At 39.9% G+C, this 20,276-nt stretch overlaps 1 protein-coding gene across 4 annotated transcripts in view; it reads right to left on the bottom strand.

Moving 5' to 3' along the window:
• Positions 1-20,276, bottom strand: part of LOC134347168 (long-chain-fatty-acid--CoA ligase 1-like) — a 186,952-nt gene that overhangs the window by 18,398 nt on the left and 148,278 nt on the right. For all 4 annotated transcript variants that reach the window (XM_063049399.1, XM_063049397.1, XM_063049396.1 and 1 more), the window contains exons 14-18: positions 17,860-17,955; positions 11,547-11,619; positions 6,172-6,260; positions 2,886-3,002; positions 947-1,090 (exon numbers count right to left, since the gene is read on the bottom strand). In XM_063049399.1, the coding sequence (XP_062905469.1) occupies positions 947-1,090; positions 2,886-3,002; positions 6,172-6,260; positions 11,547-11,619; positions 17,860-17,955 (519 nt within the window). The remainder of the gene's footprint in view (positions 1-946; positions 1,091-2,885; positions 3,003-6,171; positions 6,261-11,546; positions 11,620-17,859; positions 17,956-20,276) is intronic.

The following is a 20,276-nucleotide window of genomic DNA, read 5'->3' as shown; positions in this document are numbered from 1 at the left end:
AATCAGTGTGGTCTGATCAATGCCTTCTAAAGCTCCAGCATTACAACCTTTTCCTTTTCAAAGGAGAGAGACCATATGGTTCCAGAAATGAGTGATTTTAGTCATCAAATTATGTTGGAAAAGCTGGGGCTGATTTTCTTGGGGACAAAAGAAGTTGAGAAAGATTTAAAATTTATACCTCTAAGATTATAACACTTTCAAATAAAACAGGCAAAGAAAAACTATCGTAACACAGTATTGATACAAGGACTACAGAACAATGCAAGGTTCTAAATGAGAAATACATCACTACCCACCAACTCCATCTGGTACCTCTTGCCTGTCTGTTTGTGTGGCATAGGCCTAACCAGCTACCTCTGAAGCCACATGAAAACACTGGAGATGCACCACCAATACTACATCTCCATTCCCAGTACCTCCCTCCGGGACAAATTCTCCAACAGTTAAACCCTAACTACAGTCAATCAGCTCCATCACTCAAATGTCATACCTTTAGAAGCTCATGACCATGTGTTGAGAGCATAGAGAAGTCCAGCCCAAATGATAGAATGACTGCACACCTTCCCATAATACTCAAGATTGAGCTCTTTAGCCATGTTAGAGCAAACAAACCTACAGTGGAAGCAAGTCATCCCTCAGCCTGATGGATTGCTGAAGAAACTAAAGCAAATCTACTTGAGAATACTTTCCAGTTCTAGGAAGCCTTTAATTTGTAAATTAGTTTGATGTATTGTGAGGCAAAACCATGAAGTGACCTGCTCCGAGTGTAGTCAGCAGGGAGTTAAATGCTGGGCAGAAGCACAAAATGCTTTGAGTGTGAATAAGCAAATTGCTTGATGGTGCCACTCAATCTAAATTTTAGCTGCAAGGTTCTACTTGAAAGCTGTAACGTTTCAATTGTAAAACAGAACTAAGTTCCAATTAGAAGTGCAGAGACTGGATTTACCTGCAGACTGTCACCATGAACAAACACCTGAGCAACTGGCTCAGATCGTACATAGATGTTTTCAATTTTTTCAGGTGCTATGTACTCGCCCTGTGCCAATTTGAATATGTTCTTTTTTCGATCAATTATCTTCAGAGTCCCATTCTGTTTTAAAAGAAAAGCAACAGAATTCAGTTTTCTGTTCCTTTACCAGAGCCGGCAACACATTTACAAAACATAAAACGGCAGATGCTAGAATCCAAAACAAGAATAGAAATGCTGGAAGAACTCAGTCAGGCAGGATCTGTGGGAAGAGAAACCAGTTCTGTTAATGCAAAACAGCAAATCTTCCTCAGAACTACAATTCATCATATTGTTTTGATCCAATTTCTTTTGATCAGTTGACAACATTATCATGTGCCCTAAATACAAAAAGAAAATTAACAATTGTTAATTTTATCTTTCTAGTATTTCATGGAATGAGATTTCTGCTGAAAGTGTGTGTAATCACTTCAAAATAGCACATAAAACTTTTTTATGCCAGTTTGATGAAAAGGTACAATGTCTCTTTACAATCCAATTCTCAGTCTTTGGTTCCTTAGCGCTTTATTTTAAATGAACAATAAATGAAGATTTAAAAAGAGATACTTGTTTAGAAAGAGAAAATATCCTTATCATCTTCTGCTACTGCATGTTTATATAGAAATAGATATATTACATACATTCCTTCTGCTTGTGCAAGCTCTTTCAAACTTACAGAAAAATCACCTGTAGGATTTAAATTCTGTCACTAAATGAATAAAACTTCTAATACCTAATCATACTGGCATTTATCATATATAAATGTGTATACGTTTACAATGGGATGACATCCCAACTGTTGAAAAACCTCTGCATATTCAAACAACTTTGCTGGGAATCCAGTTACCCAAAAAAGCCCTCTTTTACCACTGTGTTGAGGGATGGTTCTCTGAATGTAATAGTGTGTATTGATGTAGCTTTCCATGTCCTAGATTGAATATTGCTTACCGTTTGCATTAATTACTGTGATGAAAGAAACTCCTGAGGGATGTCCCACTGCTAAAAAAAAGTGTAATGGGAATCTTTCCATATTGTTAAAGAGATAAGTGTGATCAACCAGAATAATCATGGAAGTAGTTCAATGTTCACTTTACCACCACCACACCAGCATCCCTTGAATAAATGCCTGTAATCTGAGTTCATATTGGAAAAACAGCTACAGGATCAGAAATAACTGATAGAACCAAAGACCAGAGTCCAAGACAGCTTGTACATATCCCAAGTGCTGTAGAACAGTGTGCAGTACCATATTAACAATAACATCCTTTCTAGAAGAGAAGGTTATAAAAATAAGAGAAGAAAAATAATGAGTATTCTAACATTTACAAAAAATATAATGTGTAGAATTCTGTACATTTCTGCTTATTCAGAGTTCCACACTAATGTAATTGTCTTGCAAGTCAATTGCACTTAAGTGTAAAGGTAACTGAAACAAGTTAGTCAAGGACATATATACAGAAAAGTGCCAATAACATCACCCACCATGCTCGTGGAATGTTTGTCCCACTCCCACCAGAGAGGAGGCTATGTAGCATCCATGCTGGACCTCCAGGCTCGAAAACAGTTACTTCCTCCAAGCAGCAAGGATGATCAACACCTCCACCGACTAACCTACCCTTCCATACCCCTTATCACCCCCACTTTATCATTTCCTGTCAGAGTCACCTTATGTACAGACACGACTGTGCCTGGAGTCACTTTATGGACATACAGTCTATGTATAAAACCTATCTTATGATTTATTTTATTTATTAAGTGTTTATCAATTATTATCTTATTTTATTTTTTATCTGTGCTGCATCAGATCCAGATTAACAATTACTTAGTTTTCCTTTACACTTGTGCACTGAAGATGACATTAAACAATCTTGAATCTTACCGGCAGCCACTTTCCTATATCCCCTGTGTGCAACCAATCATCCTCATCCAGGGCTTCTGCAGTTTTCTCAGGGTCTTTTAGGTAACCAGAAAACACATTGGGCCCCTTTACACATACCTGAAATAATAAGATTTTATATTTCCATGATAACATAATAATGAGTTACAAGACTAGACCAGCTGGTCCAGATCAGCTTCTCATCAACATCTTAAATGATCTTACACCTCTGAGCCATTTTTCTGCACCATCCAGATATTTTTCATTATCTTAATATCCAGAAATTGTTCAAGCTCTGCTTTTAATGAACTCAGTGATTGAGTTTCCACTGCACTTTGGCAGAGGGAATTCCAAAACGAAAGCACCTTCTGAGTGGAGAAACTTCCCATCATAGACATTAATGATCCACACCTTATTTTAAGCCTAAAGGCTTACCCTTATTCAATATCAATCCCCACAAAATAATGTGATGTACACAAGATGAGGAATATTCAAGCACAATTTCAAACAGATCTGTCATAGCAAGAGCTGTTTCCCACTGCTGCAATTAAAAAAAAAAATCCAATGTTCTAGCAAGCACATTTGATAAGAGTTTTCCAAAAATGCTGTGACCAATTCCACCCTTCAAAAATTCAATCAGTAATGGAGTATAACATATTCAAAACCTTATTCACACAGACTGGCTACAACATGTATGCTATTTGTGCATAAAATGACTTGAGGTTATGTTCTGCACAATATATAAATACCAAATTAAAAACATTCAAACCAAATTAAATATCCACTCTCCGTGAGGTGGTATACAGGAAACTGCCTACTGTGGAAAAAATTGAAAGAAAGATGCATTAAAGTAAGTAACTTACAGAAAGGCCATTCCTTTCTGTCTTTTCATTTTGCAGTGCATAGAAATTAAATATTTGCTCCTGTCACCTCTTCACCTCCTTAAATTAATGCCTCCCAACAAGGCAGAATGGAAAAAAAATGGTCCAGAAAGGAACATGGACTTGAGTTTCACAGTTTCGACCAAGGTGGATCGATATGTGCAAAGTTGTTAATGAGATTCAGGCAGACTGGCTTGTTAGCTAACTAATCCAACTCTACATATTGTAATTATGTAGGTGTAGTCAAGGGTCAGACAAATTATGAGAAGTCCAAACCCATTTGCTGTATCAGTCCATCCATAATTATGGATGAAGCTATATAATTATGAACACACCTCTAAATTGGTAAAGGAAAATTTACTGGGTTCAATGAACTGAGTAGATCTAATTTTACTTTAATTCATTCACAGGGTATGGGTATAGTTATCAAAGCAACAATTTACTGAGTCTAAGAAAGTGCTTCTGCGCCACCATCCTGGATCGCTTCCATTCTTCTGACAAAGGTGCTCACAAGGTAATTAGGTAGAGAGTGCCAGTATTTTAATTCAGCGACCATTAAAATAACAGAGGTATGTTTCTAAATCAGGGTATTACAAAATTTAGAGAGGACCCCCCAAAGCTGGCAGTACTCTCTCACATACCTGCTGCATGTGTACTAGGTGATGGGAGCAATTTGGAAGGTGTGCAATATAAGTGCAGGGTATCTTGTAAATTGTGGTTGGTATGATACCAATAATGTGCCATAAATATTACTTGTCACTAATTAGTGCAAACAAACTTCATCCAGATCTTCCTGCACGTGGGCACAGACGGGTCGATTAGCTAAGAAATTTTAAATGTAACCAAAATCTTTGTAACCATATTTCTGACCTTAAGATGGAGGGAAGGTAGCTAGTGATAACTGAAGAATACTTCGTAAGGAATTTCTACAGCAATTCCCTGGGGGCCAAGATCATTGACTAAAAATAACCACTTTTCTTTCTTGAAGCTACAAGTCCAACCAGAGAAGAACTTTCTAATTCCCAATGACTTCAAGTGTGGCAATAAGGAGTTCTGGATTAACTGGTCTGGTAGGGGCTGCCCCAATGTCAAGGACAGTCATTGAACCTGGAAAAGTACAATGCATCTACCAATGGTCAATTAGACAAGTTAATGCTTGGACACATACAGTACCTGAAATATTAATTATTTTTCTCTCTCCAATAATGTCACATGACATGCTGAGAATTCCCAGCAGTTTTATTTTAAATACAGATTTGGCATTCAGTACTTTACAGCCGAGCCAGCTGCTTGACAAAATTTAATTGTTGGTCCCTGGTTAAATTTCCATAGCCCAGCAAAATTCTTATGAAGCTAACTAGAAAAATCAAGGGCAAAAGTCATAACACCAGATCTTCTCTCACAGCTGAAACAGTTAAAAATATTTGTTAAATTGTTCTATTTCCATTTGCCTTTATCACCCAAGAATCAGAAATCAATCACTCTTCACCTCTTCAACCCTCTGCCAGTCGTACCTGGTTTTCTTGTACAGACTGTGGTTACCAGACTTAAATGCCACAGATCTAGCCCACCTCCTGCTTCAACCATGGCTTTTAGTTTGGGAACCTACAGCAAGTTTCTGGAAGCACACACTCATCCACACAGGTGTTAGTGAAGTTGGTAATCATGGAAAAATAGAGTAACACACACAAAATGCTGAAGGAACTCAGTAGGCCAGGTAGCATCTTTGGAGAGGCACAGAGTCAACGTTTCGGGCTGAGACCTTTCATCACAACTGGAAAAGAAGTGGGGAGAGACCAGCATGTACACCAGAAGTACGTGCTGGCAGAAGACAGCTAAAACCAGGTGAGGAGGCAGGTAGCTGGGTGAGGGAAGGGGAATGAAGTGAGAAGCTGGGAGGGGACAGGTGGAAGAGGTGAAGGGTTCAAGAAGAAGGAATCTGATAGCAGAGGAGATTGGACAAGGGAGAAACAGAATGAGGAGGGACACCAGTGGGAGGTCATAAACAGGATCACCTTCCACTAAGGGCACAGATTTAAAGTGAGAGGGGAAAGATTTAAAAGTCTTCTGAAGGTCATTATCTTCACACAGAGGGTGATACGTGTATGGAACAAGCTGCCAGAGGAAGTAGCTGAGGCAGGTACAGTAACAACAATTAAAGACTTCTGGATAAGTACATAGATAGGAAAGGTTTAGAGACACATGGACCAAATGTGGAGAAATGGGACTAACTTAAGTGGGCACCTTGGTTAACATGGATGAGTTGGACTCAAGGACCTGGTTCCATGCTGTATTAATCTCCGACTCTATTAATGTTGCTGTGCTCTGCCACATTGTTGGCCAAATAGTTTGAAAAATATTTTTATATAACATACTGATGTTTACACCATTTAAAACATTCTACTTACCTCACCCTCCCCTTTAGCAGCGAAGTAGTTCATTTCTTCTACATCAACAAGCTTAATCAGACTGCAAGGCATTGGAGCTCCAACATGTCCTGCAAACGAAACAGGAGATCCAGCTTTGAAAGAGTTGACCTGGATAGACTGAAATACTGTCCGTAACTCAGAACCTACCTTAACTAGCCACTGAGAATTTACTTCTATTAAATACAAACTCTTTTTACTGACATCAGGAATTTTCGCACAAATGTTATATTTCTTCGTTCTTTCACAGAATGTGGACATGGACATTGCTGGGAATATCAGCATTTATAGTCTATCATTATCTGGTCCCAAATTGGAAAAACACATAGGAGATCAGCTACATGGGTGGGTGTAGAGTGACATTTTCATCAAACTTGGCAAGGATGATGGATTTCCCTTCCTGAAGGTCATGAGTGACCCAGATAGATTCTTGCAACATTCCAGTAATGGCTATTATTAATATAATTAGGTTCTTTTTTTAAAAAAAAGAAAACCTCTAGAATTTAAATTATTTGAATTTAACTCCCTAGCCATTCTTGTGGGATTGAACTCATGGTCCAAATGCCAGCAGGTGGTCCAGTAAGGTGAGGATTGAAACCATGTTTTTGGAGTTGAGATGCCCTTCTTAGTAGTGTAATAAATATACTGTTGATAGCAAATTACACAAGCCTGTTCTAAAATAAAAATGGAAAACAAAGATGATTTTAAGATTATAATTTTACAAACATGACATTCCGGATTTATGACATTTCTATAGAGAAAGAAACAAAATAGGCAAGAACTTAACCTATACACCGAGAGTTTATCTGTGCTGCTGCTATGAAACTCTACTGATCAGCACACTACTTTGGGAGAATGATGAGAACAAGGGGAATTCTTTTTCAGGAAAAGATGCAGAGGAAAGCAGCAAAACATCACTACTCAAAGCGGACATGTTTAACTTTAGAAAGGATGGGTGCTCTCTAAATTTGAGTAATTGAGTACCGATTGTTCCAAAATCTTAAAAATAGCTCTCCCTCATAACACATCCAGACAATTCACTTCAACATCTTTACACACTTAGTGAATCAAATTGATGTACAAAAAGTGGCTTTTATTTCAGCACACAAAAGTATTGCTTGACAGAAAATTTGCAAATAATCAATATATCCCTACGCTGGCATTAACTACTGAAATGAGCCAAGGTCTTTGTGTTCGATGTGAAATAAAAGGAAGATCATATAATATAATGAATGTTTAACTATACAGTATGGATCAACTGAACTAACAAAAGAGAAATCTGATCTAAAGCATCTTCGTGTTTTACAACTGACAAACAATGGTGAAATCTTCAGATTACATGATATGGCAAAATTAGAACAATCACAAAAGAAAAAAAAATGATCGTATGACCTAAAGCAGCAGTCATTTTATACAATTCCTCAACCAAACAGCTTAACTTTCTGAATAACCCTGTACAATTTCAAAACCAAAGTACAAGTATTGTACAAATGTTAGGAATGCCAACATCTCACAGCATGAGTATTTGTTGACAAATTAAATGTAATAAAGAACAGATTACTGCCTGGAAGTCAACAATGGCAAATGGAGTAACGGGGGGAACAATGGCATAGTGTTAGGGAGATGATGGTGCAGTGTTTGTCATCACTGGATAAATAAGCTTGATACTTAAGATAATGTCCTGGGGATATGGGTTCAAATACAAAAATCAAAGTTAAAAGTAAATGTATTATCAAAGTACATTATGCATTACCCTGATATTCACTTTCTTGCAGGCATTCACAGTGGTTACAGAGAAACAAAAGAATCAATGAAAAATTACACACAAATCAGAAGAACAACCAATGCACAGAAAACATTGTGCAAATACAAAAAGAAAAAAAACAAAATAATAATTATGAATAAGCAATAAGTATCAAGAACATGAGATAATCAGTCCTTGAAGGTGAGTCAATGGGTGGTGGGAACAGTTTGAAGTATATTTTATCAGATTACATACATGTCACCACATACAACCGTGCGACTTTCTTGTGGGCATACTCAGCATACTGAGAATAGTAACTATAAACAGGTTCAATGAAAGAACAAGTAGAGCATAAAAGTTAACAAACTGTGCAAATGCAATTATTTAAATAAATAGCAATAAATAACAAAAACCATGAAATAAGATAAAAAGTCCTTAAAATGAATAATGTTGGCGCGTGGCCAAGTGGTTAAGGCGTTCGTCTAGTGTTCTGAAGGTCACCAGTTCAAGCCTTGGCTGAGGCAGCGTGTTGTGTCCTTGAGCAAGGCACTTAACCACACATTGCTCTGCGACGACACCGGTGCCAAGCTGCATGGGTTCTAATGCCCTTCCCTTGGACAACATCGGTGGCATGGAGAGGGGAGACCTGCAGCATGGGCAACTGCTGGTCTTCCATACAACCTTGCCCAGGCCTGCGCCCTGGAAACCTTCCAAGGCGCAAATCCATGGTCTCATGAGACTAACGGATGCCTATAAAATGAATAATGGTTGTGGTTTTAGTTTAGTGACGGGGTGAGTGAAGTTGAGTAAAGTTATCTCCTTTAGTTCAAGAGCTTGATTGAGGGGTATTAACTGTTCCAGACCTGGTCCTGGTTGTGTGGGTCCTGAGGCTCCCGTACCACCTTCCTGATGGCAACAGTGAGAAGGGTACACGTGCTGAATGGTGAGGATTCTTGATGATAGATGCTGATGTGCTCAAATTGGGTGGGGGGGTGCAAGGGGAGAAGGGCTTTCCCCATGCTGGACTGGACTGTAACCACCCGAGACGTTGACTGTACTTCTTTTCCACAGATGCTGCCCGGCTTGCTTGGATTTCCAGCATCTGCAGATTTTCTGTTGATTGTGATTAGACCAGTACTTTTTTAGGCTTATCTGTTTAAGAGCATTGGTGTTTCCATACCAGGCCTTGATGCAACCAGTCAGTGTACTCTCCACCGTGCAGCTATAGAAGTTTGTCAAAGATGAAATGCTGAATCTTTGCAAGCTTCTAAGAAAGAAGAAGCACCTTCTTTGTTGCTGTGCCTTCTTTGTGATGGCACTTACAAGCTGGACACAAAGACAAATCCTCTGAAATGACCACGCCGAGAAACTTAAAATTGCCGACCCTCTTCACTTCTGATCCCCTGACAAGGACCGGCTCATGGACCTCTGGTTTCCCCTTCCCGCAGTTAATAATCAGCTCTTAGGTTTTGCTGACTTTAAGTGTGATCGATACAATCACACCAACCAACAAATTCAAGTTTGACTTTTGTAACTGAAGAGTCAAAATGATGACCATGAAAGCCACAGCTGATGACCGAAAAGACCCATTAGGATGGTGCGCAGCTTGAAGTGGAACCTGCTGATGGAGCTGTTCCCTGCACCCAAGGCCCAGCTCCTTTTCACAGGGAATGGTAGATGCCTAGAAAGGGCTGCCAGTGGAAGTGGTGAAAGCAGATATGATAGTGGTATTTAAGATGTGGCTGGATAGACACAGGAATATGCAGGAATTGGATGAATATCGATCATGGACAGGAAGACAAGAATTAATTTAATTCGGGATCGTGTTTGGCACAGAAATTGTGTGCTGAAGGGCCTTTTCCATTTCCACACTGTTCTATGAATTCCTCTAAACACAGAATCTCATGTGGCAGCAGATCATTTCACTGAAAATATCTTAAGGTATAACGGCAGAAAAGGGCCATTCAGCCCCTCATGTCTGCTCTGCCAGTCAATGTTTTTCACTTTAACATTATTTCCCTGTACTAACTCCATCTCTCTATTAATTTCCGAATTTCATCTTGAATATGTGCAGCAAATGAACCTCAACAGTTCTCTTTGGTAAAAAAAAAAACTCCAAAGATTCGCAACTCTATGGGTGGAGAGATTTCTTCTTGTATTTTGGTAAGAACATGCTGAGATCTTGAGCTGTTTTTTTATATTACTCCTGTGTAGGCAAACTCTTATGCAGAGAATGTGTCAGAATCAGGTTTAATATCACCAGCATATGTTGTGAAATTTGTTGACTTTGTAGCAGCTGTACAATGCAATACATGATTATAGAAGGAAGAACTGTGAATTACATTATATATTAGTTAAATTAAATTAGTGCATAAAGGTCGTGAGGTAGTGTATATGGGTTCAATATCCATTCAGAAATCAGGTGGCAGAGGGGTAAAAGATGTTCATGAATCGTTGAGTGTGTGCCTTCAGGGTTCTGTACCTACTTCCTGATGGTAGCAGTGAAAACAATGCATGATCTGGGTGCTGGGGGTCCTTACTGATGGATCTGGCCTTTTTGAGGCATTGTTCCTTGAAGATGTCCTGGATCATACGGAGGTTAGTACTCATGGTGGAGCTGACTAAGCTTACAACTCTGTAGCTTACTTTGATCCTGTGCAGTAATCCCCTACCCTCATACCAGATGATGATGCAGTCAGTTAGAATGCTCTCCATGGTATTTCTGTAGAAATTTTTGAGTGTGTTTGGTGACATACAAATCTTCTCAAATTCTTCATGAATTATAGCTGCTGTCATGTCTTCTTAGTAGTTGCATCGGTATGTTGGGTTCAGTTTAGGTCCTCAGAAACAGTGACACCCAGGAACTTGAAACTGCTCACTCTCTCCAATTCAGAGCCCTCTATAAGTACTGCTGTGTTTTCTGTTGTCTTACCCTTTCTGAAGTCCACATCAGTTCTTTGGTCTTACTGACATTGAGTGCAAGGTTGTTGCCATGATAGCAGTCAACTAGCTGATATCTCACTCCTGTCACCATCTGAAATTCTGCCAACAATGGTTGTATCGTCAGCAAATTTATAGATGGCATATGACAGTTGATTCGACTCTGCCTCTTCTCTTTGTATTATTTTGATCTGAAACAATTATCTCTACTCCCACAGATCTGCGTTTGGCAAAAATAATCTTAATTAGTCTGGAAGGAATTCAGAGCATGTATATTTTTGAAGTCTGCCGTAAATCTACATTATGACACCCTGATTTTATTTGATAAAAGAAATTGGCATTTGAACTGACGAACAAGTTGAGAGTAAACCGCAAAGGAATGGAAAATAATAAGGTGGAATATCCAGAACCCAATCAGTTCAAAAGCAAAATGATGTGAGTCTTTAATGTGCAATAAAGTATTTCTCCCATTTCTCTAACATATCAACAATTTGCCGTCTGGATATTCTTGGGTTACTTTGCTAAAGGGACAAAGCAAAGTGGAGTGGGGAGGGTCAGGTCAGTAGGTTAGAGCTCAGCTACCAAGTCCACTAAATCAACTTTGGCTTCCATTGTTTAAAAAAATGAAACAAAACTTTAAATCTGAATATCTGGTAGGGAAAACAAGCCTTACCTGCTGACCAGTCTCCAGGAACAGTCATTGAGCAGCCTGCTGTACATTCCGTTTGCCCATATCCCTCATAAAACTGTAATGAGAGAAGTCCACAGCTTATTACCATTTAAAAAGTCACACCAGTTGAGAAGAATTGTCGTTCAGCCTTTTGCAGCTAAGATTTTAAAATATCTAAAGTTTGGAGTAACTCATTATGTAGAGCCACAACCTCTCAGTTTAAAAAGAGGAAGAAAGTCGCAGACTTTTTCTCTTCGGATCAAGAAGACAGTGCTAAGAGGCTAAGGATTTCTAGCGAGAAGACATTTTATTTCTCGGAGTAGGAGAGAGGCCAGACTGCGCAGGTGCGTGACATCAGCCAGTTGAGCGCGAACAGTTTAAAAAGAAAACCGCCATATCCAGTGGGCAGTGTTGGAGCGGGCTACAGAGTGAGAGGGTGCAGAGTGAAAGGGCTTTGGCTCAACGGGCTTTGGCGGAGACGGGAAGAGGCTTCCTGCGACCGTTGAGTCTCATAGTAACGGAGTAAGTTACAGTTTTTTGGTACTTAGTACAAACAGTAGCATTAGAGGTATGCATCTAGGATTAGTGTTGTGCTTGGAGTGCCAGATGTGGGGACCCTGGGAGACTCCCAGTCTCCCCAAGGATTACATCTGCACCAGGTGCACTGAGATGAGGCTCCCGAAGGACCTCGTTAAGGAGCTGGAGATGGAAATTGATGACCTTCGGCTAATCAGGGAAAGTGGGGAGGTGATAGATACTACCTATAGAGAGGTAGTGGATAGCACCCCTGTGACAGTCCCCCTCAGAAATCGATATATCATTTTGGATACTGTTGAAGAGGCAGACCTGACAGAGGAGGACCACAGTGAACAAAACTCTGGCATTCTGCCCAGTGCCGAAATCAAGAGAGCAAGAAGAAATGCGGTAGTTATAGGAGGGGATTCCATTCTAAGGGGGACGGACAAGAGATTCTGCAAGCCGAACAAGGATACCCGGATGGTATGCTGCCTCCCTGGTGCCAAGGTACGGGATGTCTCAGATCGAGTCCAGAGTATTCTGAGGAGAGAGGGTGTGCAGCCGGAAGTCCTGGTACATGTTGGTACCAATGACATAGACAGAAAAAAGAGGAGGTCCTGAAGAAAGATTACTGGGAGCTAGGAAGAAAATTGAAAAGCTGGACTTCCAGAGTAATAATATCAGGATTGCTGCCTGAGCTGCACGCTAATGATGGGAAGAATAGCAGAATTAAGCAGATGAATGTGTGGCTAAGTAACTGGTGCATGGGGCAGGGCTTCAAACTCTTGAATCATTGGGATCTATTTTGGGGAAGGTATGACTTATACAAAAAAGATGGATTACACCTGAACTCAAAAGGTACTAATATCCTGGCGGGATTGTTTAATATAACTGTTAGAGAGGGTTTAAACTAAGTTGGCAAGGGGAAGGAAACCAAGGTGTTAGGGTCGAGGAAGAGGAAAATAGAAATAAGTCAAAAATACTGTACAGCAAAGATGTCAAGAAGGACAGGCTGGTGAATATACAGGATAATTTGCTGCAAAATAGAAATATAGCAAAATCAGCAACAGATACTGATCTAAATGTACTGTACTTAAATGTACGCAGCACTAGAAATAAAGTGGATAACCTTGTTGTACAGCTACAGGTTAAAAGATATGACATTGTGGCCATCACCGAGTCATGGCTAAATGATGGATGTGATTGGGAGCTGAATATCCAAGGATACACAGTGTATAGGAAAGATAGGAAGGTAGGTAAAGGGGGTGGCGTGGCCCTGATGGTAAGTAACAATATCAAATCAAAAGAAAGAAGGGACATAGGATCAGAAGAGGTAGAATCCTTATGGGTAGAATTAAGAAATGGCAAGGGTAAAAAGACACTAATAGTAGTTATATACAGGCCTCCAAACAGCAGCCAGGATGTGGACTAGAAGTTGCAGCTGGAAATAGAAAAAGCATGTCAGAAGGAAAATGTCAAGATAATTATGGGGGATTTTAATATGAAATTGGATTGGGAAAGTCAGGAAGGTAATGGATCTCAGGAGAGGGAGTTTGTAGAATGCCTACAGGGTGGCTTTTTGGAGCAGCTTGTCCAGAAGCCTACCAGGGGACCGGCTGTTTTGGATTGGGTGCTGTGTAACAAACCTGAGGCGATTAGGGAGCTGGAGGTAAAGGAACCCCTTGGAAGTAGTGTTCATAATATAATTGAGTTCAGTTTCAAATTTCAAAAGGAGAAGCTGGTATCAGGTGTATCGATATTTCAGTGGAACAGGGGAAATTACAGTGATATGAGAGAGGAACTGGCCCAAGTCGATTGGAAAAGTAAACAAAATGGAGGGACGGCAGAGCAGAATTGGATGAAATCCTACAAGTAGTAAGGAAAATGCAGGAAAAATATATTCCAAGAAAAAAGAAAATCATGAATGGAAAAATGGCACAAATGTGGCTAATGAGAGAGGTTAAGGCAAAGATAAAAGTAAAAGAAACGGCGTACAAGGAAGCAAAAATTAGTGGGAAAAATGAGGACTGGAAGACTTTTAAAAACTTACAGAAGGAAACTAAGGAAGTCATTAGGAAACAAAAGATGAATTATGAAAGGAAGTTGGCGATTAACATAAAAAAAGATACTAAGAGTTTTTTTTTAATATATGAAGAGTAAAAGAGTGACAAGGGTAGATACAGGACCGATTGAAAATGATGCTGGAGAAATTATAATGGACAACAAAGAGATGGCGGAGGAACTGAATGAGTATTTTGCATCAGTCTTCACAGTGGAAGACATGAGCAATATACCTGATAGCCAGAGGTATCAGGGAATAGAATTAGGTACAGTCAAGATTACTAGAGAGAAAGTGCTTGGGAAGCTAAGTGGACTAAGAATAGATAAGTCTCCCGGTCCGGATGAGGTGCACCCAAGGGTTCTGAAGGAGGTGGCTTTGGAGATTGTGGAAGCATTGGAAATTATCTTCCAGGAATCAATAGACTCTGGCATGGTTCCGGAGGACTGGAAGGTCGCAAATGTAGCTCCGTTATTTAAGAAAGGAAGGAGGCAGCAAAAAGAAAATTACAGACCTATTAGTCTGACATCGGTAGTTGGAAAGATATTGGAGTCAATCCTCAAGGACATGAAATACCTTGAGGTGCATGACAAGATAGGCCAAAACCAGCATGGTTTCATAAAGGGAAGATCCTGCCTCACCAACCTATTGGAATTTTTTGAGGTAATCTCAAATAAGATTAACAAGGGAGAGGCTGTAGATGTTGTGTATTTGGATTTTCAAAAGGCCTTCGATATGGTGCCACATATGAGGCTGCTTAATAAGATGAGAGCCCATGGAATTATAGGAAAGATATTGAAATGGGTGGAGCATTGGCTGATAGGCAGAAAGCAAAGGGTGGGAATAAAGGGATCCTATTCTGATTGGTTGCCGGTTACTAGTGGTGTTCCGCAGGGGTCGGTGTTGGGGCCGCTTCTTTTTACGATGTATATCGATGATTTGGATTATGCATTAAATGGTTTTGTGGCTAAGTTTGCGGATGACACCAAGATAGGTGGAGGAGCAGGAAATGTTGAAGAAACGGAAAGGTTGCAGAGAGACTTAGTCAGTTCAGGAGAGTGGGCAAAGAAATGGCAGATGAGATACAACGTTGACAAATGTACAGTTGTCCATTTCGGAAGAAGAAATAATCAGGCAGATTATTATTTAGATGGGGAGAAAATTCAAAAATCGGAAGTGCAAAGGGACTTGGGGGTCCTCGTGCAGGATACCCTAAAGGTCAACCACCAGGTTGGATTGGCAGTAAGGAAAGCGAATGCTATGTTGGCATTCATTTCAAGAGGAATAGTGTATAAGAGTAAGGAGGTGTTGATGAGGTGCTATGGGGCATTAGTGAGACCTCATTTGGAATACTGTGTGCAGTTTTGGGCCCGCTATCTTAGAAAGGATGTACTGATGTTGGAGAGAGTTCAGAGAAGCTTTACGAGGATGATTCCTGGAATGCAGGGGCTAACATATGAGGAGCGTTTGTCGGCTCTTGGATTGTATTCATCAGAGTATAGAAGAATGATAGGGGATCTCATAGAAACATTTTGAATGTTGAAAGGGTTGGACAGAGTAGATGTGGAAAGGTTGTTTCCCTTGGTGGGCGAGTCCAGGACAAGAGGCGATAGTCTTAGAATTAGAGGGTACCCGGTTAAAACAGAGATGAGGAGAAATTTTTTTAGCCAGAGGGTCGTGGATTTGTGGAATTCGTTGCCACATACAGCTGTGGAGGCCCGATCATTGAGGGTGTTTAAGGAGGAGATTGACAGGTATTAATTAGTCAGGGTATCAAGGGATATGGGGAAAAAGCCGGAAATTGGAACTAGATGGGTGAATAGTTTAGCTCATGGGGGAGCTGCGGAGCAGACTCGATGGGCCGAATGGCCTACTTCTGCTCCTTTGTCTTGTGATCTTGTGATCTCTTGCACTAGCTTTAACTGAGTTTTAACAGAGATTCATTGAATATAGGCAGCTGTCATGAAAAGCTGAATCCAACTGAACTGACATTAAGCAAGAGGCAACACAAAAATGGACAGTTATTCAATCAGTTGGATGCTTCCTTGCAATTGAGGTGCTTATGAATTCCAGTACAGCAAGCTGGCCTATGTCTAGGGGTGATAGCAGAAACGTTGCTCGCTGGCAGAGTCAGTTGGGAATTATAGAGAGAAAGTGAGGGATGGTTGGAAGTGGATGAGGAAGAACTGAGACATGGGTATGGAGAAGCTATGAATGTGTGACCCAGGATAACTTGCTGGGAAACAGCAGGATATCAGAGAGCATCCAGTGAATGCATATAGAAATCAGAGCATTGTATGAAAAACAAAGTAAAGGAAAGACAATTTTAAGTGAAGTCACTTAACATTTCTCCAAATATAAATGAAATGCTGTTTATAGGGATAATGTTATATGTATGAAAAATGGAATAAAGGGGGAAAAATGGGGGAAACAAATCAGAATATTGTGTCAACAAGAACTAAATGGGCTGAAAGGGACTGTTTTCTGTACAGATTATTCTCCAGAATATCATTCATGGACATAGTGACTACACAGAGGCTGCATACCCACTAAGACAAATTTCTATCATTACTTTTTTGTTTTGATTTGCAAATGTCAGCATTGAGTTGGGTTGAAGAGTGTTCCTATGAGAAGTGCAGAAACTCCATGCCTAATGGTCTTTAAAAAGTCCATCTGAAAGACGTGTCTAGTTGTCCCTTTGGAGAATCTAGTTCCAAACAGGAGACGAAAATCAACCACAGGGGTCGTGCCAGTGGGACCTGTAAAAAGTTGACCCTCTCAGGAAGCCTGTCCATGTGCATTACTGGGCGATATGGACAATAATTAAAGTCTAAGTATCAGCAGAATACAGATATTCGATCAGCTATGCTAACAGTATAAATATAAATGGCATGATACTCAATACTACCAATGATGGGTAGGCTACTGCAAGTTACTATTTAGATTATAAAGACAATCCCAACGTTACCATCATTTTTATTCAACCAACACCTGGAGCACATAATCACATGCATTTGGCAAACCTCTCCAATTAACTCATATTTGCCTTGTCTTGGGCATGTCTCCATGAATGTTTTTTTAAACACCTTTTCATTTATGATCTCAAAATCTGGATGAACTTCCAAGAGCCCACTTGGAAAGAGCAATCCTGATAGATGATGTCAGGCAAAATTAATACTTTGCTGACTGCTGGTAGCAGAAGGCCATCCAAAGAAACTTGAAATCTGAGGTGAGGCCTGGAAACAAACCTCAAGTGATAGTGCAGACATGAAGAAAGGATGTGAGAACTTGTTCTTGAATTCCAAAGAGATGGCTTCATTCGATTTCTATTTTCTTTGGAGCATCCGCAGTAGGAAACTGATTGAATCCTGAATTGTCTTAGAGGAAAATTTGAGAGAGCCACCACATAGTTTCAGGACTATGATATCTACATTGGTGCAGATGCAAGCAAAGCTGTACATGAGGATCAAATAGTATAGAGTTTCCCACAAACAATTCATTAAGATTGAGGAACCATGACTGTAATCACAAAGAAACATCAGTAACTCTGGTACTATTGTATTAGCATGAAAACCGAAGTGGGATTGATTAGAGAAAGTGCTGCTGGTAGGTCAGTTTTCCCATAGTACTGATCCACATCACTCAAATATCATAAGTGCTTTCTTTCATAATTCACTCTCATTTATTGTACAAAAGATAAAATTAGTTAAAAATAGTAAAGAAATTAAAAGTGCAGCTTACCTGACAACCTAAAGCTGCCCTGATAAAGGTAAGCACAGTTGCAGACACAGGAGCAGCTCCAATTACCATCAGTTTTACTTGACCACCCAGACTGGCCTGTGGACAAAATGGATTGATGACAAGAAAAATGAAGGAGGTTATGACTTCATATCCTACTGCAGAGACTCTGAACACATGACAATGCCTGTATGATGCTTTTCATCTTTTACACAATTTATCTTGTAACATACTGTAATTTTTCTTGCACTGTACTTCTGCCACAAAACAACTAATTTCACAACACATTAATAAAAATAAACCTGACTCTGATCCCATGGCATTAACCACCTTGCAAACTGTCTTTTCCAAAAGCTTCCTTCTGCAAAGCACTATAGGTTTATTATAACAAAAGTGTAACGCCATCTTTATTTATTTATTGACATACAGCATGGTGTAGGCCTTCTGTACCTTTTGAGCTGTGCTGCCTAGCAACCCCCCAGTTCAATCCTAGTCTAATCACAGGACAATTTACAATGACCAGTTAACTTACCAACAGTGCACCTTTGGAGTGTGGGAGGAAACCGGAGCACTCAAGAGGAAACCCACACGGTCACAGGGAGAACATACAAACTTCCTGACAGGCAGTGGCAGGAAATCTTTAAAATTTCTTCCCCTAAGCAGTTAATCGGATCAACCATTCTAGTTAGACCCAAACCCACTGCTGTCCAGTACTCTGTCATTGCACTGTTAACATTATAAACCACTTTTTATAATGCTGTTTATGTTGTAAATACATGCTGGTATTTATGCACATTGTGTATATATATATATAGTGAATAAAGTTGAACCTTCTTTAATTTCAAACAGATTTTTTTTTATATGTCATGGACCCCTATCAAAGTTGGGAACCCCTGGTTTAAGATATAAGTGAGTTCCCAAAATGTCCTGATCACCATTTATCATTCAATAAAGGGGGGATCTGCACATTATTCGAGACCATCTGGGAGGCTGAAAATGTCATAGATGATACTTGTATTGAGGTGGTCACAACCAGAGTACAGGTTTCAGATAGATGGGTGACCACCAGGAGAAGTAAAGGGAGTAAGCAGTCAGTCCCTCTGTGGCCATTCTCCTCAGCAACAAATATACTGCTGAGGGGGTTATGATCTATCAGAGCAGAGCAGCAACAACATACCATAGCTGGCTCTGAGGTTCAGCAGGGAAGGGTAAAGCCAGGCACAGCAATAGTCATAAGAGGCACGATAGTTAGCGAGGTGGATGAGAGATTCAATGGCTGTAAAAGACCACAGGATGGTGTGTTGCCTCCCAGGTGCTAGAGTCGGTGTCTCAGAGTGGCTACAGAAGATTCTCAAGAGGGAGGGTGAGCACACAGGAGGTCATGGTGCACATTGACACAATTAAGCTTGTCCCCATTACCAGTCCCAGCTATAACAATCTTCAATAAAATTACTACACACGAAATGATGGAGGAACTCAGCAGGTCAGGCAGCCACTATGGTACAGTCAGAATAAAGAGTTAATGTTTTGGGCTGAGACACTTCACCTGGATTAGAAAGGAAGGCATGTGTCAATGAGATTATTGCCAGGTTTACTGAAGCCTAGAAAACAATATCCCATTCTATTCAATATTTTCTCAAACATCAACCCTCACATTCCAAATATAATCTAAATTATGGTAAATGTTTATTGCACCCATTAGGAGTGAAACTTTACTTATTGACATAGAACATGAAGACTAAGAGCAAAATATTTGAATTGAGGGCAAGCTGGACATGAGGCAATTATGAGCCACAGATACAATTTAACCACAATTTAAATGTTCAACTAAATTTCCTTCAATGATTGTTCTCAATTTTCCATCCTTTGGTCAAAAGACAGAAACTGTACCGCATAATAGCGCTTAAATAAATGAAGGTCAAAATTATTTTGCTACCCCACTTCATTATGCCTATATCTCTAAAACTAAGAATCTAAAAAACAAGGATCCAGTACATTCTGTGAAGCTTTAATTAAATACAATGTTACAAATGCAATGTACATTATAAAACCTCTCAGATAAAAGCTCAGACAAAACCTCTGGCAAACCAGAGGTCATACAAGAAGCCCAGGTACAAGGTCACTGAGTGCAAAGAGGCACTCACTGACACTTGACAACTATGGCAGAGCTTCCACAATATAACCTCCTTCAAGGCGAGATCATGTGGTGTAAAGTGGCAATGACCCATCATTCCCAGATGAGCTCAATGCTTATTATGCATGCTTTGACTGAAAGAACTATCAATCACATGAGCTACCACAACTCCAGATGACCCTGTACTTTCACTCTCCAAGGCCAACAACTGGGCATCCTTCAGAAGAGTGATTTCATGAAAGTCATCTGATCAAGACAGCATATCTGACCCAGTACTGAAGATCTG

Source organism: Mobula hypostoma, chromosome 5, assembly GCF_963921235.1.
Source record: "Mobula hypostoma chromosome 5, sMobHyp1.1, whole genome shotgun sequence".
Classification (NCBI taxonomy): domain Eukaryota; kingdom Metazoa; phylum Chordata; class Chondrichthyes; order Myliobatiformes; family Myliobatidae; genus Mobula; species Mobula hypostoma.
The sequence above is the reverse complement of the archived record's forward strand: the minus strand, read 5'-3'. Positions and strand labels throughout refer to the sequence as shown.